Source organism: Ursus maritimus, unplaced genomic scaffold (genome assembly GCF_017311325.1).
Source record: "Ursus maritimus isolate PB19 unplaced genomic scaffold, ASM1731132v1 scaffold_30, whole genome shotgun sequence".
Lineage (NCBI taxonomy): Eukaryota > Metazoa > Chordata > Mammalia > Carnivora > Ursidae > Ursus > Ursus maritimus.
The window spans coordinates 15,834,081-15,857,098 of record NW_024425564.1 but is presented as its reverse complement, the minus strand read 5'-3'; the positions used below and the strand labels follow the sequence as shown (position 1 = coordinate 15,857,098).

Genomic DNA, 23,018 nt, shown 5'->3' with positions numbered 1-23,018 from the left:
GCGTCCCCCTGGGCGCTGGTACCGCCCCTGCCCCGCCCCTGCCCCGCCCCGCCGCCTACTCTAACCTATCCCTCCGGCTCCGCTCCCGGCTCCGTAGTCTCTGGGCCATTCAGGTTCTAGATCCCGCCCCCGAATTCCGCCCGCGCCCCAGCTTCGGGGTTAGCGGTGGCTATGGCGGGGGTAACCGGCCGACTGGTCCGGGGCTGGTGTCTGAGAGCGGTCAGGAGGTGAGTGCTGAACCAGGGGTCCAAGGTCGCCCGTGGGATCCCGGCGTCCACAGGCCGTCGCCGCCCGTGGGAGCGGCCCTGTCGAGTCTTGTCCGGGTTTTAGGTTTTCCAGGGAGAGCGTGATGGCCAGTGTCCTTGAACGCGCGTCCGCTTCTTCGGCTGGGCCCGAAATGGTCCGGATGGACGCGCGGGGAGGCCTGAGCTGCGACCCTTCATCCCGCGCGTTCGCGTCCCCCCTCACCTCGGGCCACACGCCCGGCAGGTGTGAGTGCCGCACAGCCCTCGGCCCGCGCGCCGCCACCCTGGCCGCTTCTAGGTTGCAAACATAGTTGGCTAAAATGAAGTCGACCATCTGAGCACGCTTGGCTGAATGCTGTAGAAACGCAAGCCGTTATCATCAGTGTGGGATTGAACTGCTTCCTGGAGAACCCTTCTGTAATGTTAAGTGACGGGATGCACAAACTATGTAAAAATCAAAAAAAGCAAGCTACGCCTATGGAACCAGAAAACCCTGGAACATGGTGGTTGGTTGCCTTGAGGTGGTGGAGTTATGATTTTCCCGATTTTATGTATTAAACAGTAGTGTTTTGTAATTTTTTAAAACCACTTAAAGTTTGTGCCATTATTTTGTGAGAACTTGCACATGTAGGCTTTCTAATAGACATTTTGTTTTCCTTTCGTTTTCTGTTTGGAACTTAACGTGCATCATGTGGGATGAAGAGTTTTTCCCTTTTTGGAAAGAAACTAACTCAGTTATTTACTATTAAAATTTTTGAAGACTTTGTTGAATTACTAGTATTTCAGAATGTGAACCTACCGTTCTTTATATTCTTTGAAAGGCATATTATTGCAGAAGCAGCGATACCTTAGGTGTGGGTGTTATTAAAACTGTATTATTTTAATCATCTATGATCCCATTAACTTTAACTCTGTATGCCAGGGTCATCATTGTGAACATCAGTTTTTTGCTTATGGCCTCAGTACTGTGCACCGATATTTTCTCTTCCTCTGCCTACTAGAAACTAGCAGGTTGAAACTACTTATTGTGCTTGCTATTTCTGCTCTGCTCCTAGTTGGCTGGCTGAACTTCCTGGGGTGAGTATTTAGTTATGTCTGTTCAGCACAGCTTCACAGACTAGCAGCGACAGTAGTTAGATGTCCTCTAGGTAGGTCCCCCACCTACTAAGAAGTGGCTCTTTGTCTGGAATGCCAACGACAGCTCACAGCTCGTCTGTATCTTAACCCATTCTCCTCTCCTTCTGATGTGGGAAACAAAGGCAAAAGAATTAAATTTTCTTACTACTTACAACGCATTGACAAGTCCTTGAAATAGGCAGAGCGATATTCCTCTAGGAACCCAAGTGCCTTGCTGTTAATACTTTGCTAAGGGCAAAAGGCAATCTTAGCCCAACCCCCAGACTCCTGTAAATCTACTTTAACATATAAAAATTCCTTTGGCTATGTCCTTTATCTCTACCCCCCAAGATACGTGTTGACAATCATGCCCCAAGCTCATGGCCCACAGATAGCCATCTGAAGGGTCTCATGACTCAGGTTTTATGAGACAGTAATAAATGACATTTTCCCAACAACAGCTAGCCCCCTCAAGGTCCTGGAAATCTTGCTTCCAAAATTCCTTAGAGATTTAGGCTATCCCTAACCCCCTCCCAACTTGAAAGTATATAATGGGCCACTCCTCATGACCCCAGTGCAGCTCTTTCTGCCCCTGGGTCCTGTCCCCGTGCTTTAATAAAACGTTTTTGCACCAAAGATGTGTCAATAATTCTTTCTTGGCCCCTGGCTCTGAACCCCAGCTTCTTTCCTGTAGGACTCCCACCTGTGTGTTGGGACAGACATTTTGCTGAACAGAAGAATTGACCTGATACTAGTTTATACTTAGTTAATTATTGAGGGCACAAAGGACTAAATTCTGTGCACTTGACCTTTTCAGGCTCAGTCTTCTGCTCACTTCCATCTTGCAGTGACTGTCATTCACTTTCTTGCCTGTGGCAAAATTTACACAGCCATTCAGGTGGGTTCCAGGTGCTTCTGTCAGTATTTAATTTGAATTGCTGCAAATGCTGTGCTGGATTGTAGCTTTTCCTTTATTTTAAGATTACTACAGTTAGCTTCTGTAATGATTTCTCTTTTTAGGGATCATTTTGGAAACCACTGTTGGGAAAGAAGAAATTTATTCTGCCCTTCAAGGTCCTTCTAGGTGGATTAAGAATCAAATTGATATGAGACAGATTAACGGGAGAAAATCAAATTTGGTTTCATATATATAGGGAATCCACATGGACATGAAATTCCAAAGACAGGCAGCATGAGGCTTACATGACTTCTATTTTGAAGCTTACATTCTTAGCTAGGGAGAAGGGTTGGGAGTCTGAGGATACAAAGTGGAGGAAGACCATTAGCAGGAAGGTGAGAGGAGATCTTGGGAACACAAAGATTGTCCCATCACACAAATAAGTTTCTTAGATTAAGAGGAATCTCTGTTAATGGCTCTCTTCCTGGTACAGACTGTTCTTTCCAATGTAAACTTAGGCAGTTGGTGGGCAGTCAGAGAGCTTTTCCTGCATCTGCTGGGCTTTGCTTGCTTTTAACTCAAAATATTGCTCACGCCAAAGGCCCATCTTGGGGCGGCCTGCCCTTGGCCCCTACACCACTAACCGTTTGCAGCCAGCTTGTATAGGGGCAGGCATAGGGAACATATTTCAGGAGAAACAGAGCATTTTGGTGGCTAAGGATTGGCAGCAATTCGAAATCAGTCTGCCTGTTTGCAGTTCCCTGCAGGTCCCAGCACAGCTGCACATGAGCAAGACAGCGATGGGAGCTAGTCAGAAGGATTTTGAGAGTGCAGTGAATCAGATGAAACTGCTGAAGAAGGACCCAGGAAATGAAGTGAAACTCAAACTCTATGCGCACTATAAGCAGGTAGGTGCCTGAGCTCTGACATAGAGATGTTCTGTGCAGATAGCTCCTGTTTTTAGGGCTTGTATTGCCGCTCCTCTGAAGAGTGTCTACATGAGAGTTTTTGTATATTAGTCTTTGCTGTACTGTTAAGGCAAAAAGTAACGTGTCAGGGTCACTCTGGAGTCAGAGAGACTTAAAAGAGATAACCATCACAGGTGTAGACCTTCTCTGGCTTCTGACCAGAAAAAAGCAACTGAAAGTTTTTTCGAAGCCACTGGGGAAATTTAAATGTGGACTGAGTATTAGCTGACACCCAGGAGTTGTTATGTAAGAACACGGTTATATAAGAAAATGTTGGTGTTCTTTAGGGATGCACACTCGATCTGTAAGGGTAAAATGGAATGGCGTTTGGGATTCGCTAAAATGAGAAAGGAAAGGATGGACAAAGCAAGTATGGCAAAAAAATGATAGTTATTGAGTTAGGTCGAGTATTGGGCATTCGTTATAACATTCTACTTTTCTATATGTTTGAAAATTTGCATAACAAAAATTTAAAACTGAAATTTGTAAATTGTGATGTCTAAGGACCACGTTGGGAAGTCAGCTGGTCGGGGCCCCTGTGTGTGATCTGTTTTCCTCTTCCCGCGATCGGTCTGAGCCTTCCTTAGTGTCTTACGGGTGTGTATAGTGAAGAATTTGACTTTGCTCAGAGAGAGGCCAAGGCTTTGCCCTTGACTTCTGGGAGGTAATCCCTAAGCCCTCTCAAGATCATGCCTGCTAAGGAGTGTCTTTGTCGGCCTGAGAGTCTAACAGTGTGATTTTGAGTGGGGGCTCCTGGCTACGTATTCATTCATGCCGGCGCCATGGAGCCCCAAACGAAAACTCTGAACACCAAGGTTTGAGTGAGCTTCCCCAGTGGGCAGTTCTCCCTGGGTGTTATCCGACATCTGTTCTGGGAGTTTCCTGACTCCAGGCCTGGTGTGGGGAGGGGGACTTGCGGATCGTGTTGCCTCTCACTTCTCAGGTGTCTCCCTCTTGCAGGGTGACCCTTGTCTCTTTGTCTTTGGAAAGTCTAAGCCTCCTCCACTGCCTTTGTTTTTCAAAACCTCTTTCTTCTTTCCTCTTTTAGCTAATTATTAATTTCAAGCTTTTACATGTGGCTATGTAAGCGGCGTGGGATATTCATCTCAAAACACTCACTCCACCTACTCTCAAACAAGTAAAATTTAGTTGTTTTCATGGTTCCTATTTGCATGGGCTTCATTTAAGTTTCCAGAGGACCAGTGGCTCTGACACCCTCCCATTCCTGCTACCCCAGGGACTCTGTTCAATTGGCAGAAATCCACCACTGAATTAGTGGTATTTTTTTTTTTTTTGTACCTTGGAGTGGGCTTTCAGAATATACGGTAGGTTTCCAAATGTTTGTTGGCTGGTTACTTTTGAAGATGGTTTGCTTGAATATTTTGATTGTCTGTGAAAAATGGGATCATCAGTATAAAACTAATGAGCTCTAGGAAGTTTTTAAAAAGCACTTTGCCGACACCCTTGTGTTCCGTTGTTTTCATACGCAGGCATTTATAACTTATTTTAGGGACTGAGAGCTGATGGCACATGTTCTCCCATCTTTTTTCTGTTGTGTATTTTCAGCAGCAGCATCGAAGAGAGCACAAGGGGAAAATTAAGATGAATTTACGTATCTTCTAAAAGTGTTCGGGAGGGGAAGGCGCATTCACCCTAGCTGTGTATTTTGTGGATCTTAAATATTTGACACTCTAGTTTGCATGGACACTTGACCGATAATTGCCCCTCTCCTTCTCACAGGCCACTGAAGGACCTTGTAATACACCTAAGCCAGGTGTGTTTGACTTGATCAATAAGGCCAAATGGGATGCGTGGAATGCTCTTGGCAATCTGCCCAAGGTAAATTTACTTGCTACTTTGCTTTTATTTTACTTGCTGTATTCCTGAAGGAAGTTGGGTGCTTCTCATTATTAAACCATTGGAGGTGGAACCTGCAAGATCTGGTTGGATTCTGTTGAATCAGACTTCTTTCTTCATTGCAAGGTGGTGTTTCTTAGCATCATAAGTTTCTCGAAGTGCTTATTTATTGACCATGGGCTGAAGTTATTTGTTACCTTCTCTTCAGGAAACTGCTAGGCAGAACTATGTGGATTTGGTGTCTGGTCTGAGTTCTTCGTCTGACTCCTCTAGCCAAGTGAAGCCTGAAGCAGACAGGAAACAAGCTGGTTACGAAACCCTGGTGATGACCTCTGAAGACGGCATCACAAAGATCATGTTGAACCGGCCCACCAAAATGAATGCGTTGACCACACAGGTAACATGACCTGCCCTTGGCGTTTGTCCTGCTTTTCTTTCCTCCCTCTGTCTGATTCACTCAACAACTAGAATGTTTCAGCATCATTGCTATTTTCGTGATCTCTTGTTTGATTTGTGCAGGAAGATTAGTAATGGTGGCTACTTCTTCACACAGCTGAGTTGAACATTTGTTATTTAGAATTTGTTGGCGTCGGGTAGGTTCCATGTGTCCAAAAAAGCACTGCAACTTTCCTAATGATGGAAGCACAAATAATTAAATTAATAAAAATGAAATATACATTGATACAAGAGAATATGTCTAGAGGTTCTCTAAGGTTGATGTAGACTGTCCCCAGACTTTGCTCATGTCACCTAGACTTGAGAGTGAGTACTGTTCAAGCTGCGTGGACCTTTATTTTATATACGTAGAGGGAGAAAGGAAAGAAGACCTTCATCTTAAATATAACATAGCCCAGCTCTGCCTCAAATGAGCTGCCTCACAAGAGCTCCTTTGATTTTTGAGTCTTTCATCAAACTAGAATGATAATAAAAATAACCTCTTCCCCCACTTCCTCTTGAAAAAATTATAGGGAATTAATTGGCTGCTTGGTGTTGAACTGCAAGTAAAATTGGAGGGGCTATAACCCTTTTCATTGGGTTTATCATCTACATTGTAGCAGAAAGAGCCTGCTCACTTAAAACAGTGTTAAATAAGAATTCCATGAAGTTGGATATGTGCCATTGACTTAGTAAAACATTTGATCCTCAAAATTTAATTGCCTTTGCCTCATTTCTGTGTAATCATGGTGATGATGATGGTGGTGATGATGATGGTGATGATGGTGGTGGTGGTGGTGGTGATGATGGTGATGATGACGGTGATGATGGTGATGATGATGATGATGGTGATGATGGTGGTGGTGATGGTGGTGATGATGGTGGTGATGGTGATGATGATGGTGATGATGGTGGTGGTGATGGTGGTGGTGGTGATGGTGATGATGATGAGGTTAGTAACAGCAGCTATCTTTACAGAGTGCCTAGTGTGTGTCAGCACTTTCCACACAGAGGTTTCTTTAAATCCCACAAGGAGCCTACTTTTAATACTATTTAACAATAAAATAATTAGGTTAAGTAGTAACTTGCTCAAATTCACATAACTAATAAGCTGGAAAACCTAAATTGAAACCCTAATATATCCATCTCCTAATCCCAGCTCTGGCCAATTGCCCTGTCATGGTGCATCATCATAACCATAATAATAATGGAGTTATTTCCTCGTTCCCTCCCTCAGTGAATACGATTTCACCTTTACTCAACTATTATGTCAAGTCCGTATTTTTTTTTCAGTGTCTGTGTGTCCATAAATATCAACCCTCTTCATCATTCTCTCACACTAACGTCTTATCTGAGGTAAAAATGGCACCAGTGCATTGAAAGCTATTAATGACACCTCCAGGATTTTCAGAGACATTGCTGATTTAAAATATTGGACCCATTGTCTTTGGCTACCATTACAGTGTCTTGAAATCCCAGCCTTGAAGACTTTCCAGACTGCCTGGGACACACATGCTCTTTTTTGAGGTCCCAGCTGAAAAACTGCTTCATGGAAATCTGCCTCTGGCTGCCTCCCGTGCTACCCATGCTCGACACCAGTGCTTCCTCCAAGCTGTCTGCCGTGTTGTACTGTCCACCATTTTAGAGCTCCCCCTCTCTGTCAATTCCAAAAGCTCAAGGACTAGGTCTTACTGTTCACTTTTGGGGAAAGGCGGCTATATCCCCCAGTGTCCACGAGAGCACATGGTACATAATACACGCCAAGTAACTGTAAAAGGAATGACAATCCTTTTGACTGTTTTGGGCCGCCTTTTTGGTTATGTAAATACAACCAACGCAACAGTTGGCGCTTTGCAGAGGACAGGCTTACAGACTGACTTTTAGTGAATCCCACGTGATAGTTGTCATTTTCAGAGTTCTTTCTTTTTCTTGTCTCCCCCTTTCACATAGATGTATCAGGAAATCATGCTTGCACTTGAAGCCGCAAGCAAGGATGACTCTACCATAACTGTTTTAACAGGTAAGACATTTTCTTGGATTTCTTAATAATTAAATTTCTATTTGGGGGGATTTCCTACCAAATAGGAAATTGAGTAAATAGCTCTGAGGCCTTTTCTAGTACTCTATTCTTTTTAAGGTTTTATTTTTATTATTTTTAACTTTTTATAACCTTCCTTGCAACAAACCCAGTGAGTTAGGCCCTATAATTACCCTTATTCTATAGATGGGAAAGCTGAAAAGTTAAGTTTTGATAAATACTGCTTTTCCTATAGTTATTTTCTATATATTCTTCACTTTTGGTTTCTATTTCCTCTTTGATCCAAGCGTTACATAATAATGATAGTTCCTTAAATGTCCTGAAAGGTTTTTTTTGTTGTTGTTTATTTGGTTGGTTAGTTTTTAGTTTTCCATTTCTGTTATTGATTCCTGGCTTCAGTAAATTATAATCAGAGATGATCAGTTTTACTAGATTTACTATTTATTTATTTATTTTGGGCATGGGGTGGTAGGTAGAGGAGGAGGGAAAGAACGAATCATAAGCAGGCTCTGTACGCAGCGCAGAGCCTGACACAGGGCTCAATCTCACGGCCCTGAGATCATGACCTGAGCCGTAATCAGGAGTTGGAGGCTTAACTGACTGAGCCACCCAGGCGCCCCACTAGATTTACTTTTTAAAAATCTATTAAATTTTGTGTATATTGCTCTATATTGAACTCTCTACCTTGAAAATAAATAACTGGAAAATGGCCAATTTTTGTATCATCCAGGAATTCAAAAATAAGTTCATTCTTTTAAGGTATAGAATTAAAAATCTATCAGTTAGACTGACCTTTCTAATTTAGGTTAGATTCCCCCAATTCTGTTTTTGTCTTCTAATTAATCTCAGACTGAAAAAAGTAAATTAGGGGCGCCTGGGTAGCACAGTCGTTAAAGCGTCTGCCTTCGGCTCAGGGCGTGATCCCGGCGTTCTGGGATCGAGTCCCACATCGGGCTCCTCCACTGGGAGCCTGCTTCTTCCTCTCCCACTCCCCCTGCTGTGTTCCCTCTCTTGCTGGCTGTCTCTGTCAAATAAATAAATAAAATCTTTAAAAAAAAAAAGTAAATTAAAGGCATTTATTGCTATTATGTTTCTTTCAGCTTCTCCTTCATGTCAAAAACAAATTTGCTCTAAAGCGTGTTTTTTTATCTTATTGACACTAGAACACTTGAGGAGAGTTATCCGTTATTATAAAATGGTCATCTTTGGTCTCACTTCAAGTCCACCTTGTCAAATATGAACGTCCTTTCAGCTTTCTGTCTTTCTGAATTCCTTTTTGCAGTCTGTGTCTTATAACACACATTGTTAGATTTTTCCCTCTTTGATCCAGTCTGAATTTTTTTTTTCATAAAGGCCCCTTTACCTGTTGAGATTTATGTATAGGACAGATTGTTACATTTTCGTTCTGGCACCTTCCATGCGTACTACTTGTAATGCTTCCTTTCACTGTTGTTTTTTACTTCATGGTCTGTTTTTTCCTTGGGATGTGTTTTACTGCTCATGGTTTGAAAGTTATTTTTCCTGCTTTTAGTAATTGCTTTGATAGCTTTGTGTGGTACCCATCAATATCTCTAGCTTGCACTATTCCCCTCGGACAGGGTCTGTGGTTGTCCCTACGAGAGGCGAGGAAGGGAGCATGCGTTTCTCAACACCCCACAGAACCTCTCTTCCGAGTCTATAGTCTGTTATGAAGAAGTTCAAGGCTGACATTAATTTTGTTTTTATAAGATCTTTCTTTTCCCCCTAGATGACCAGGAGATACTTTCCCATTCTTTATTACTTTTCCATAGAACATATGTACCATGTTAAAACTGATTAGTAAGGCCTTGTTTTAAGTTTTCTTTGATAATGTCTCCGAATGTTTTTGTTCCAATTGGTCTGTTCTTTCTGAAAGAAACCTAGTTATAGAAGAGAATGTCTGGTCTGCTGGGACTGTTGTCTTTTATTTTCTCTGAATTCTTAACTCTTGTCTTCTGTTGCTTTGCTCACTAGTCTCAATCTTATACTCCGGTTGCATTTTTAGCAATGTCTGTCCTTTTTACAGCCTCTAATGGCATCATTCTTCAGTGGTTGTGGTTTTCTCTCTAGCTTTTTTCCTGAACACTCCCAGGCACTTTTCTTTTCTTTCTCTTGTCTATCACTTCCATTTTGAGTCCATAGAAAAGCTCCGCTGTTTATTTTTTATACATACATTGAGGACCAGCATAACAATGTGCTTGGAAAAGAAGTTTTATTACCCATGGAAGTATTAAAAATACTATTTATGACACCATTGACTCCTGATAGTAATGTAAGAAAAAATCAAAGAACATTTATTATGTAAAAATACTGCCGATAACAAGTATAGCTGTTTCTCAGTTCCCCAGATATAACTGTCCAAAGCCCAATACAAAACAAACATGTCTTCCGAATTTTTCCTTTGAAACTTGCCCTTGAGCCCATTCCAGTGTGGTCTCTACCTTTCGCTTAGATCCCCACCCTGACCTTTGTATCATTAAATCCTTGGGACCTTTTTCAGGCTTCATCTGACTTTCCCTCCTTCTTAAACGTCTGTCTGCCCTCGGCTTCAGTGGCACAGCCTTCCCCTCCGATCTGCTGGCCCAGATCTTTGTAGGTTCATCCTCTGTGTGGCCAGCAAAAGGGAGGGAGAGTTCCTGAAGGCTTAGTTCTGGGCAGTGTTCTCTTCTCGCTTCTTGCTCTCCCTGGACCCCGCATCCATGCCCACTCTCCAACGGAAGTCCAGATGCTGGTGCCTCCCCGCCTTGGTGTCTTTGGTCAGGACACTCCCCAGGGCTCCCGACCGGTGTACCCACCTGGCACTTCTTCAGAGGTGTCACCTCCTGCGTCTTTCTCTCCGGAGCTTTTCCCGTGTTCCAAATCACACTGGGTGGCTCCACGTCTACCCTGTCACGTCGACCAGAACCCTAACATACGTCATTGACCTTGTCGCTCTCTCCCCTCCCATGTCCTGTCTGATCCTATTTCACTTCCTCAGTAGCTCTGGAGTCGGCCCTTTTGTCTGTCTCCTCCGCACTAGTCCAAGCCACCGTGGACTCTTGTCTGAGCTGAAATAAGGCCTGTCTCATCTTTCTGATTTCCTTTTGTCCTCCTCTCTCCCATGCCTTGTCCAGTCTCACTACATCCAGTGGAATCTTCTTCCAAATACAAATCTTATTCCTCCCCCATTTAAAACTTCTTCAGCACCAAGACAAGTTAGTGGAAAAAGAAAACTCCTTTGACAAATGGTGCCAGAACAACTAACTATCCATATGGGGGAAAATGAACTTCAACCCCATCTTACACCCTATACAAAAACTAATTTAAAAGTCATGTAAGCATAAAACCCAGAAACATAAAGCTTCTAGAAGAAAACAGTATCTTTGTGACCTCGAAGTAGACAGAGATTTCTTGGACAGGGCACAAAAAGCATTAACCATAAAAGAAACTATTTACAACTTAGACTTCATCAGAATTTAAAATACCGGCTTATCAAAGACAATAGTAAGAAAATGAACATACAAGTACTACAGGCTGGGGGAGGGGGAATATTTGCCAAACATAAATCTGATTAAGGATTAATATCCAGGATATATAAAGAACTCCTTAGAAATTAACAACAACAACCACCACCAGACTTTAAAACTAGATAAACGACTTGGACACTTCATAAAAGATACACAGATTGCCAATAAATACATGAAAATGTGCTTAATCTCATTAGCCTTCAAAGAAATGCAAATTAAAATCGCAGTGCGGTATTTCACCCACTAGAATGACTAAAGTCTAAAAGACGATGTGAAATATTGGTGATGATGCGGAAGAACTAGAACGTCTCCGCATTTCTGCTACGAGATCACTTCAGGAAACTGTCAGCTTCTTATGGACCGAAACACATACCAGCTCAGCGGCACGTCAGCCCACTCCTCAGCAGTGACTTCAGATAAATTAAGCCTGTATCCACAGAATGATTTGTGATCCAATTCACAGGAGCCAAAAACAACTCATGCCCACCAACAGATGAGTAAACAGATTGTTGACTAGTCCTACGTGGAAAACTACTCAGCAGTATAAAGGATTGAAGAACCGATATGAGAATATAGGCGAATCTTTAAGACATAGTTCAGTGAGGAGAACACAGACCCAAGAGTACATATTATGGGATTTTGTTGATAAAATTTCTAAAATAGGCCAAAGTATTCTATGGTGATTGAAGTCAGAAAGTGGTTGTGTTGGGGCAGGGTGGGTGGGATGGCTGGAAAGGAGCTTAGGGGACCTTTGTGGGATGGTAGAAATGTCCCGCATCTTGTTTCAGGAGGTGATCACGCAGGTATTTGTGGTCATCAAAATCATTGAACTGCATGTTTAAAATTGGTGTTCTTGGGGCGCCTGGGTGGCTCAGTCATTAAGCGTCTGCCTTCGGCCTAGGGCCTGATCCCAGGGTCCTGGGATTGAGCCCCGCATCAGGCTCCCTGCTCCACTGGGAGCCTGCTTCTTCTTCTCCCACTCCACCTGCCTGTGTTCCCTCTGTCACTGGCTGTCTCTCTCTCTCCGTCAAATAAATAAATAAATTCTTTAAAAAAAATTAAAAAAAATAAAATCGGTGTTCTTATATGTAAATTATGCTTTAACACAAAACACCTTCAGTGGCTCTTAGAATAAAAGTCAAAACATCTTAACAGATCAGCAAAGACCTGCATGGCCCATCCTGCCTGTCCTCATCCTACACCAGCTTGCCCTCTGGGATTTTCTGCTCTGGCACAGTGGCCAGAGTTACCCCCTTCACAGGACCTTTGCACATGCTTCCCTCTGCATGAATTCTTCCTACCCTTCTTTTTCCAGGGATCTCAATTCAGTTGTTCCTTCCTTAGAAACATCCCTCCTTAAACCTCCAGGTTAGAATAAATCCCCTGTGACACACTCTCATATTATCATCAAGTACTTCTCCTTTGTATCAGAGTTGCATTGCCTGCATTTGTTAGTATGTTTTTGAATCGATGTCAGCTTACTCACCTGTCTGTAAATTAGGGCAAGAGCCATGGCTGGCTCACCAGTGTATTTCCAGTGCTTGCCGTGGAGCCTGGCACATAGCAGATACTCAGTAATTACAGAATGAATGAATGGTGACTCTGTTGATTTTATTTACAGGAAATGGTAGTTATTTCTCCAGTGGAAATGATCTGACTAATTTCGTTATTTCCCCTGATGAACTAGAGGAGAGAGCTAGAAGGGGTGCCATTTTACTGAGGTAAGACTGACATGTGTCTGATCCCCGTGGACTCATTCATAGTCATCAGAGTGTTACTTAGTGCAGCAGAAGTAAGATAGATGCTTCTTTGTGTCAGTGTCGTTCATGTGGCTTTGGACAAGTGTATTTCTCCAGACCGCCTCGATCGAGATGTGGGCATTTATCCTGTCACTTTAACTTCTGTTACCTGCTCATTCTGCTGCTCTGCATGAGATTTGATTAGAAAGCAGAGAAGTCAACTGCAGTTGTTAAAAAAAAAAAAAAAAGTTCTCTCACATTGAAGCAGAGAGATTTAGCCAATTCTCATTCGGCCAGAGGAATGCCTGATTTCCATGACTGCTGGTCATGGGGCACGTGAAGTAGTCTCAGCACAGAGGACATGAAGGCCTCTCTCTTCCCAACTCACGTATCCCTGCCGGGTTCCTCATTCCTGCGGAGCTATAATATTGCAGCCTATGCTGCTCGGCCAAGCACCCTAAGCTCTAAGTCTGCAGCTGGCGTACAGCCCTGCCCTGGCCTAGAATACACAGCGGAACCAAGGTCAAGCGTAGAGGACGCAGTCGAGCAGTTTCCATCAGATGCCATCCAGATGGGTGTTCAGGCCGGCCAGAGTTCTTTTCAGACTCAAGTTGTCTTCCGTATTGTACTTCATTCATGCTGCGTTGGGACATTTTTTATTATTATTATTATTATTATTATTATGTTCACTTAGCCAGCATATAGGACATCATTAGTTTTTGATGCAGGGTTCAGCGATTCATTAGTGGCATATAACACCCAGTGCTCATCACCACGCGTGCCCTCCTTAATACCCATCACCCGGTCACCCCGTTCCCCCACCCCCCTCCCTTCTGTAACCCTCAGTTTGTTTCCCGGGGTCCAGAGTCTTTCATGGTCTGTCTCCCTCTCTGATTTCTTCCCGTTCAGTGTTCCCTCCGTCCCTGTGGTCCTCCCGCTCTTCTTATGTTCCACATAGGAGTGAAACCATACGATCATTGTCTTTCTCTGCTTGACTTACTTCACTTAGCATAATCTCCTCCAGCTCATTTAACTATGCTTTTGTATTTCCATTTCTGTAGGGATTTTGTGGGCTGTTTCATAGATTTTCCTAAGCCTCTGGTCGCAGTGGTCAATGGTCCAGCTGTGGGAATCTCTGTCACCATTCTTAGGCTATTCGATCTTGTGTATGCGTCTGACAGGGTAAGTCAGCCCCCAGAAACATAGAAAGTCATGAAGTAAAAATGAGGTCCTCTGAATTCTCTTTTATTGTTGGCTGGTAGTAAATGGATTGCATGATTTATGGTAGAATGGCTTAAATTTCACTTTTTCCCAAAGAATTACTCTAATTTAATTTGACTTATTTGCCCTTCATTATTAATTTTGGTTTTCCTAAACACCAGTATTGTTGTGAACATTGTCCCAACTATTTTGGTGCTATTGTCTAAAAAAATTACATAACAGTTACTCAACTTTTGATTTTCCAATTAATCTAAAATAGGAGATCGTGAAAGCTTGCTGGGCGGGGGGGAGCTGCATTTTGGCATGTCCTGCAAGTGGATAATTTGACACTTTTTTTCCAAGTAAACAAATTCTGGACTTTAGAATTTCAGAATATTAGAATTTTTGAATAAGAAGGAACTTTGAAGCACGCTCTACCCTCACTCCCTTCTTTGCAAATAAGTAAACTGAAGTTTAAGCTACTTGCCAAGACAGTTTAGCCTTGTGTTCATCACTGAACTGCACTGATGTTAATTTCTGCTCTTACTACAGTATTAACGTAGGTCATAGTAGAAAATAAAATTTTGAAAAATCTGCATAAAGGGTTAAATTAAAAATCACTTCTTAGCTCACCACTCAGAGATAACCAGTCCCTGACTGCTGGAACCCTAGGCTCTCTCCTTATGAACAAAGATGCGAAGATCTTAGAACTTTTACTGTGGAACTAGTAACCACATGGGGGGTTATTAGATTCTTAGAGTAATTTTTGCTTATGCAGTGGTACAATTTCCTGCTCTCCAGCCTTGCGGGAAACATTCAGTTTTTACCACTGAAGAGATTCCTAGTTTTGTTTGGAGGTATTTTCCCTACTAATAGACATGACCATATTTTAAAGATCCTTATCTCTTGAGTTCATTTTTTCCTACTGGCTTCGGTTTGATTCGATCGGGTATGTTGTCAGAGCTAATCGTTTTTAATAATTGTCTCATGAAAATAGTGAGATTCTACGTGCTAGGCTCCCTAACCTTCGTCGGTAGGAACTTCTGCTCAAAGGCAGAAATCAGTAGCCTGTGGTCACATCATGTGTGTGGGAGGACTGACTGATCAACCAGTCTTGACCAGGGGTGGGGTCAGGAGTTCCTGAGCTGAACTTAGGGATCTCATTCTTCAGTACTTAGAGGCAAATACATCATCCTATTTGAATATTCTCCTGATTCTCCCTCAGAATTCAAAAGGACTGTCACATCCAGCATCTTTTCAAGGTTTCTAGGACTTCAGTCCTATGATACAAATTGGAATTGAAATAGAAAGAAAACATACTGGGGCACCTGGGTGGCTCAGTGGTTAAGCGTCTGTCTTTGGCTCAGGGTGTGATTTCAGCGTTCTGGGATCGAGCCCCACATCGGGCTCCCTGCTCAGCAGGAAGCCTTCTTCTCCCTCTCCCACTCCCCCTGCTTGTGTTCCCTCTCTCGCTGCCTCTCTCTCTGTCAAATAAATAAATAAAATCTTGAAAGAGAGAGAGAGGAAGGGAGGGAGGGAAGGAGGAAACATAACGTAGATGATTTAAATGCTAAAACATTTGGCCCAGAGTAAAATATTTGACAAATAATGACCACTGCTAAGAGTTCACCCAACTGAATTAAACCAAGGTTCAGTCTAAAATCAGAGAAAGACACAAGAAAGAACCTGTGAAGAGGAATGCATTTTATGAGATTTATCATTATTGGCTTCATAAACAAATACCATATTAAATGTGGGTTTAACACTCATTCAACCAAATTATTTTTTATTATGGGCAAGAGTTAACAATGCCCATTAGCTTCTTTGTCAGCAAATTATACATTTCCCCTATGAGTTAATAAAAGGGTAGAAATCATAAACATAATATTTGAGTACTCACCACGTCCTAGGCACTCTGTCGCTGCACAGGAGACATACTCAGTGCACACGCCAGCCCTGTGAGATTCGTACTTTGGTCTCCATTTTACAGAGGAGTCCACTGTGGCACAAAGAGGTGAAGAAGCTTCTAGAATCACCAAGCAGTCAGACGCCAGAGCCTGACCCTTAGTCACATTTACTCCTCTATTTCTGAAAATAAGTTAAATGCCACTTACTGTCAGTTCAGCATGTACCTGTTTGTGGCCCCTTAGCTACCGTCGGCGTTTTCTTTCACTTTCCTGCTTATACTCCTTAGGCTGTGACTTCTCAGTACATCTTCTGGAATAAGCTTGCTTTTGGGGGGAGGGGATGATAGGTGACATTAGTAACTTTTTATTTTATATTTTTCTTTTCACATATATGCTGTGTATATTATGTATTTATGTCTTCTCACACTATTCATTAAGAAATAGCACCAATCTGATTATGGGAAGTGAAGTCTAAATGTTCTGTGTACATATTGTCAATTATAAATTAATTTCCTTTCATAAGGACTTCTCATTCATCAAGAAATGCACAGAAATATTTCTTAAATCAAAAAAAGGGGGGGCACCTAGGTGGCACAGTAAGCTGAGCTTCCGACTTTTGGTTTCAGCTTAGGCTATGATCTTGGGATCGTGAGATCGAGCCCCATCCCGGGCTCCGTGCTCAGCAGGGAGTCTGCTTAAGATTCTCTCTCCCTCTGCCTCTGTCCCTCCCCCCTCCCCCCACCTAAAATAGGTGAATAAATCTTTAAAAAATAAGAAAACAAGGGGCACCCGGGTGGCTCAGTCAGTTAAGCATCCAACTCTTGATCTCAGTTCAAGTCTTGATCTCAGGGTTATGAGTTCAAGCCCCACACTGGGATCCATGCTGGGCATGGAATCTACTTAAAAACAAAACTAAAACTAAAGATGGCTCTAGAGTCTAAATAACCAATATTGAAGTGGATTCTAGTATTTAAAGGCAATTTAAAAACCTCTCTGGGGTAAAATCAAGACGGATGACAGACTGAGGAAGCAATTTTCCAATTGATATAATAAAAGCTAATCTCTCTAATAAGTTTTTAAAATACATTGATAAAGCGATAGATCAATGACTTGATGTAAGCATGGGCAATGGAGAGGAATGCATAGCCCACAGAAAATCAAGTATAAATGGCTCCTTAAAACACAGGAGAAAGACCCTATTAAGAAAATTACTTGCAATCAGAATATGTAAAGAACGGCAAGTCGATAATAAAAAGACAACCAATCTAACTTAAAAATAGGGGCAAAGTATTGTAACGGTTACTTCACCAAAGAAGATATGAAAAGAGCTAATGAGCATAAATAAAGATGCTCAACATCATTAGTTGTTACAGGAATGTAAGTTAAAACCACAAGACACTATTACACACCTACCAGGATGGTTCAAGTTAGAACGACAGACGGTAGGAAGGTTTAGCAAGTGCGTGGAGCAACTGGCCTCGTCCCTGCTGGGGGGAGTGGTACATGATACACCACTTTGGAAATTCTTTTGGTCTTAAACTGCAGTTTACCCCACAACCTAGCAATTCCACCCCTGTTTACCCCAGAGAACTGAAAACACGTTCATGCAGAGACCGGTGTGCAAATTGTCATGAACGGTCTTCCTCATCGTAGCCAAAATGCTGGACATGACACCGGTGGCTTCCGCTGGTGAATGCGCACAGGAACTGTGACGTCTGTACAGTGGGAGTCTACTCAGGAACAACAAGGAACAAGCTACCAATACAACAGCATGGTGACTCTCAAAGTCTTACGCTAAGGACCAAAGGCTACAGAATGTGTGATTCCATTTATATTACACTGTAGAGAAGGCGAAACAAGGGACAGAAAACAGATCGGTGGTGGTTTGGGGGTGACAGGAATGGACTGACTGCAGAGGGCACAAGGAGCCCTTTGGGGTGATGGAGATATTCTCCATCTTCACATGGCGGTGCCTACGTAACTGTTACCTTCGTTAAAACTAACCAAGCCGCGCATCTAAGAGTGAACTTGGTGTGTGTACAGTACCACAGCAATCCTAATTTTTAAAAAGCTTTGTCAATTAAGTATTGTGAAGATATATACAAATAGTGATTTTTAAAAATCACATACAAAAAGTAATCATTTTTCTTTTCTTTTTTCTCCAAATAGGCAACATTTCACACTCCTTTTAGTCACCTTGGCCAAACTCCAGAAGCGTGTTCCTCTTACACTTTTCCGAGTTTAATGGGCCCAGCCAAGGTAACTCTTGGAAACCTTGCAAATATGGTGTAGTAAGTAGCCTCTGGGGGTGCAGTCGGTTAAGCATCAGACTCTTGATTTCGGCGTAGGTCATGATCTCAGGGTTCTGGGATCGAGTCCTGTGTCAGGCTCCGTGCTCAGTGGGGAGTCTGCCTGAGGATTCTCTCTCTCTCCCTCTGCCCCTCCCCCCACTTGCACTCTTTCTCTCAAATAAAGAAATAAATCTTAAAAAAAAAAAGTAACCTCTGTTCGAAAAGTAACTCTATACTCTCTTCTTTTCCTTGATAATATAGACAGAAGAAAAGTGAGTTATTTCCTCCTCAACTCTGAAAGTTTCAAAGATAGAAGAGCTAGGCTATGGGAAATGTCTGGTATGAGGGAAAATTAGAAACTCTCCACGACTCGCCCGACTAGGCTCTGCTCTTGCAGCTGGGTGTCCTCCGCTGCTGTGTCACGTGAGTCCTTGGAGGACCAGGGCTGTGCCAACTCAGGGCCTCGCTTGATTTCTGCGTATATGACGGCATCCCCTGGAAGCTGTCAGATGACATCTCGACTTTGAGAGTCACGCGAGGGGCCCGCAGAGGCGAGTCCTCATGGGGGTTACGCCTTCCAGAGCCGCGCCCAGTCACAGCGGCCTCTTCCTCAGTAGGTGTAGACACGTGTTCAGGCTCCCAGAGGGGTTCCGTGGCTGCCCAGGTCTGTCCCCGTGTCTGTGGAAGCCTGGGTGCCCAGGCTCAGTGTGCGTGACTCCAGTGTGACCGTGATGAGACTGAACAGCGGAGAGCCGGGATAGGGGGCGGCTTAGCCAATTTCTGGAGGTCTGAAGGGGGTGGGGTTGGAATGGAGCCTGTTTTCATGGACTGCTAGGTTTTCATTGCAAATACGTAGTTTTTAAAGCTCAGTATTCTGTCACATGCCCTGAGTCATTATTACAGATTTTAATTTTGAAAAGTTGGGCAGAACCAACTGTAAGGCTTAGGGCATTTGACTATGAAGTATTATTTTTCCAGAAGCACCATTGGAAATATAGAAGATATGCGCTTAGGGACCTCAGTTTTGTTAGAAACTGAGTATTAGTCCTTCCTTGCTTTCCTTTGGTCGGGTAGAACTAATTAGTTGTGCCTGTGCAGGGAAAGAAAACCGTCAGAGCTCGATGGACCACTGCATAGAGTTTCCAAGGAAGGGAAGTTTGAAAGTTAGGGTGTCCAAAGTTTGGTTGGCATTCNNGTGACCTGGATTTTCCTTTTTTTTTTTTTTTTTTTTTTTTGTTCTTTTTCCGTTAATAACTGTTTATGCTGTATAAAACAGAAGATTCTAGCTGTGTGGGTTACCGGATCAGCATCTGCGTCAGGTCCTTTCTGCCCCGGGCTCCCTGCTCTTGCCTTCCCAGCACAGACCCTTACAGAAGCTAACATACTTGCAAACCTTCTAGAGAGCCTGAGATGCTCTCAGCACGGTTTGCAAAAGCATTGCCGATTGAGGTCTTCAGTTTTTCCCTTAACAAGAAGTACTGGCAATCTCAAAAGACCGTGAGGAAACTGCCCTCTATCTCCTGAAAGCAGTTAGTTCTGAGGTGAACGGACCTGTGTTTCAGTAAGTTAATGTCTTAATCTTGCTTTTTGTTTCAGGCCGCAGAGATGCTCATTTTTGGGAAGAAGTTAACTGCCGCAGAAGCCTGTGCTCGAGGACTTGTTACGGAAGTTTTTCCTGATAGCACCTTTCAGAAAGAAGTTTGGACCAGGCTGAAGGCATATTCAAAGCTCCCCCGAAATGTTAGTATTGTCTTTTGGGGGTTTTTTTGTTTGTTTTTTTCCTAGTAGAAACCACGGAAATAATTTATCTGCCTTAAGAGAATAAGCATTTTAAAAAACAAGATACACCTTGGTTGGCTTTAAGCAGATCTAAATTTGAGATTAAAAATAACCATAATAATGTCAGCAGTACTGATTTTTTAAAAACTTCTCAGATAGGCATTTCATTGCTATGATACGGATAAAGGCAGAGGGACAGTTCTTTCTGGGGATAACTTTAAGGAAGAGGATGGGCCGTATTTGCCAAGCACTGTTATTCCTGAATCCAGGTGAGAAGCCAGATCGTTTAACTTTTAGGACATTCTTACAATGTAGCACTGTGGTTTTTATATATGATAATTCATAACTGACTGCTTTTATAATCTTTCTGCTCAAAATGTGGTCTTAGAACCAGAAGCTTTAGTCTCTGGGGCTTTTTAGAAATTTGTGATCCCAGGTCCTCTCCCACGTCTACCAAGATGATTTGTATGCACATTAAAGTTTGAGAAGCACTGTCCTATGTCACACGTCCATCTGAAGGCGTGACAAGATTCCGTGAACCATGGAGACACAAAAATCAGCTCTATAGAATAATCCCACTCCCGTTAGAATGCCTCTTTTTTTTCTTTTTAAGATTTTTTAATTTATTTATTTGACAGAGAGAGAGAGAGACAGCCAGCGAGAGAGGGAACACAAGCAGGGGGAGTGGGAGAGGAAGAAGCAGGCTCCCAGCGGAGAAGCCTGATGTGGGGCTCGATCCCAGAACGCTGGGATCACACCCTGGGCCGAAGGCAGATGCTTAACGACTGAACCACCCAGGCGTCCCCTGTTAGAATGCCTCTTAACCTTATTGTTGGTCTTGTGTTTTCAGGCCTTGCGTATTTCAAAACAGATGATCAGAAATCACGAGAAAGAAAAGCTGCATGCTATTAACGCTGAAGAAAGCAGAATCCTCCAGGAAAGATGGCAGTCAGACGAATGCATGAATGCGATCATGAACTTCCTATCCCGAAAAGCCAAACTGTGATGCCTGTTACAGCAGAGTAACGCTTTTCAAAGGAAGGGATGTGCTGTCATTTCTGATTTTCAGTACTGGAACTAAATAAACTGTGCCTTTTCTCAGTGCTAACATATCATTTATGATTATCATATTTCACTCGAGCCCTGATGACAAATTACGTACCACAAGCTTTAAGAATTTACATAGGATTTGGTTCATAGGGAGTCTTACGTCTTTCGACATGAATCTCTGTTGCCAGGAGCACTGAAACATTGTGCCTGGGGTCCTGCTTTGAAAAGCATTTACAGCATTACAAGCTGACGTCATGTCTTTGAACACCACGATAGCGCTCTGCCGTCCACAGAGGGTGACTGACTTAATTGGCCCAAACACAGACAGCCTCTGGATCACTGACTGAAGGTCTTCGGTGGGTTGCATGTTCTTTTTCAACCACCTAGCAAGGGAGCAGATGGAGCAGTAGTATTAGAAAATACACACACACACAAAAGAAACAACAATCTTAGTTCCATTTTTTCCCCATAATTTAATAAAATGTCATGAAGGGAAAATTGGGTTATTTCACTGGAAATAAAAGTGTCTGAATCAGTTATTATGTACTTATTTATTACATAGTCTTCATTCTTGTTTCACCTGCAAGCTGCCGGAACTGTCCTTGCAACTTTCTGTTTTGATTAGTGCCATATCTGTTGACAAGGATGGGGGCGTGATTCCAGTGGCTACCAAACTGGCGTGGACTATTTTGCTCTTCTAAATCCCTCATTTCTCCACAGAACCATCAAATAAACTAAAGAAACATCTACAGCAAACAAGCAAATGTCCAATAAAGAAAAATCACATTGAAAACTATAGGAAATTCTGTGGAGTTCTTACTTGCCCCCACCACTCCCACCCCCCACTACACTGCATGGTGTGGTTGGAAGAAATTCACCGAATTCCCAGCTCCCTCCCTCGGGATGGAAGGAGCAGAGTGGAGCTTGTTTGCAACCTTCTGGCCTGTATGTGGGCTGCCTGAGGGACTGGTTGCTATCTTGCGTGACTCACGGTTCAGAAGCGAAACGCTGGCATAGTTTGATTGTGAGATAAGAAACCATGAGAGGGAGTGGCACACAATGAAACACATGAAAGGTACAAGCTGACTACAGACCCTCGGATACTAGGAAGGAGATCCCAAAACAGGAATCCTAGAGCACTTAAGGCCCTGAGAAGAAGCTGGAGTCTCTTCAGGAAATGAAGTCATTTAAAAGCAGCCGAGGGAAAATTGAAAAGAAAAAAAAAGAAACAGATAAACATACAGGCCTAGACAGGAAGCATGCCCAGAAAAGATCTGAGAAGGCCTGGGCTGATGTGAAGACTCACAGGCCTGCTCATGAGAGGTCTCACAGATCAGTGTAAGGGGCTTGTTTGCAAAAATGCCCAATTTTCAACAAAGGGTCAGAAGATGTGCAAAGAAACAGAAAAACATAGCCCACTCAAAGGAGGAAAAATTCCAGAAACAATTCCAAAAAAAAAAAAAAAAGTCACCAGATTTACTAGATAAGGACTTTAAAACAAATGTTGAATACCTCCAAAGAGCTAAAGGCAAAGATGGGCAAAGAACCAAAGGACACCAGGAAAACAGCATGTGAAGAAAATAAGAGTGTTGACAAAGGGCACATTGTCATTTTTTTAAACCAAACAAATCCTGGGGCTGAAAATTATAATAACTGCATGGAAAAATTCACTAGAGGGGGTTCAAAGGCAGGCTTGAACAAGGAGAAGAAAAATCCGCAAACTTAGAAGTCATTTGAAGTGATCGAGTTCTAGGAGCAAAGAGAAGAAAGAATGAAGAAAAGTGAATAAAGCCTCAAAGACTTAGGGGACAGACTCCATCAAGCCAACCAATGGACACACAGTGGGAGTCCTAGGCAGAGACAGAGTGAGGTGAGAGGAGGAATGAAAGGGACAGGGTGATTACCAGAAAAAAAGAATGACTAAATTTGAGGAAAGATGTGGATATACAAATCCAAGAAGTTCAATGAACT

The 23,018-nt window shown here is 42.8% G+C and overlaps 2 protein-coding genes across 3 annotated transcripts in view; one reads left to right on the top strand and one right to left on the bottom strand.

Moving 5' to 3' along the window:
- The first annotated feature begins 72 nt into the window (after window positions 1-72).
- ECI2 (enoyl-CoA delta isomerase 2) lies at window positions 73-21,101 on the top strand. Of its 2 annotated transcripts, XM_040645016.1 has the most exons (11): window positions 163-227; window positions 2,179-2,259; window positions 3,017-3,167; window positions 4,968-5,066; window positions 5,293-5,481; window positions 7,470-7,539; window positions 12,703-12,802; window positions 13,882-14,002; window positions 18,097-18,186; window positions 19,815-19,958; window positions 20,848-21,101. In XM_040645016.1, exons 3-11 carry the CDS (start codon window positions 3,045-3,047, stop codon window positions 21,001-21,003), a joined length of 1,092 nt encoding a protein of 363 aa, XP_040500950.1. In that variant the 5' UTR covers window positions 163-227; window positions 2,179-2,259; window positions 3,017-3,044; the 3' UTR covers window positions 21,004-21,101. The 2 variants fall into 2 exon arrangements, with proteins under 2 accessions (XP_040500949.1, XP_040500950.1); XM_040645015.1 differs by lacking the exon at window positions 2,179-2,259 and having other exon boundaries at window positions 73-227.
- The window catches only part of CUNH6orf201 (chromosome unknown C6orf201 homolog), a gene marked incomplete at its 3' end in the record, with an annotated part of 15,168 nt that continues 13,169 nt past the window's right edge, over window positions 21,020-23,018 (bottom strand). The window contains 2 exon segments of the mRNA XM_040644641.1: window positions 21,020-21,089; window positions 21,723-21,752. Coding sequence (XP_040500575.1) covers window positions 21,020-21,089; window positions 21,723-21,752 — 100 coding nt within the window.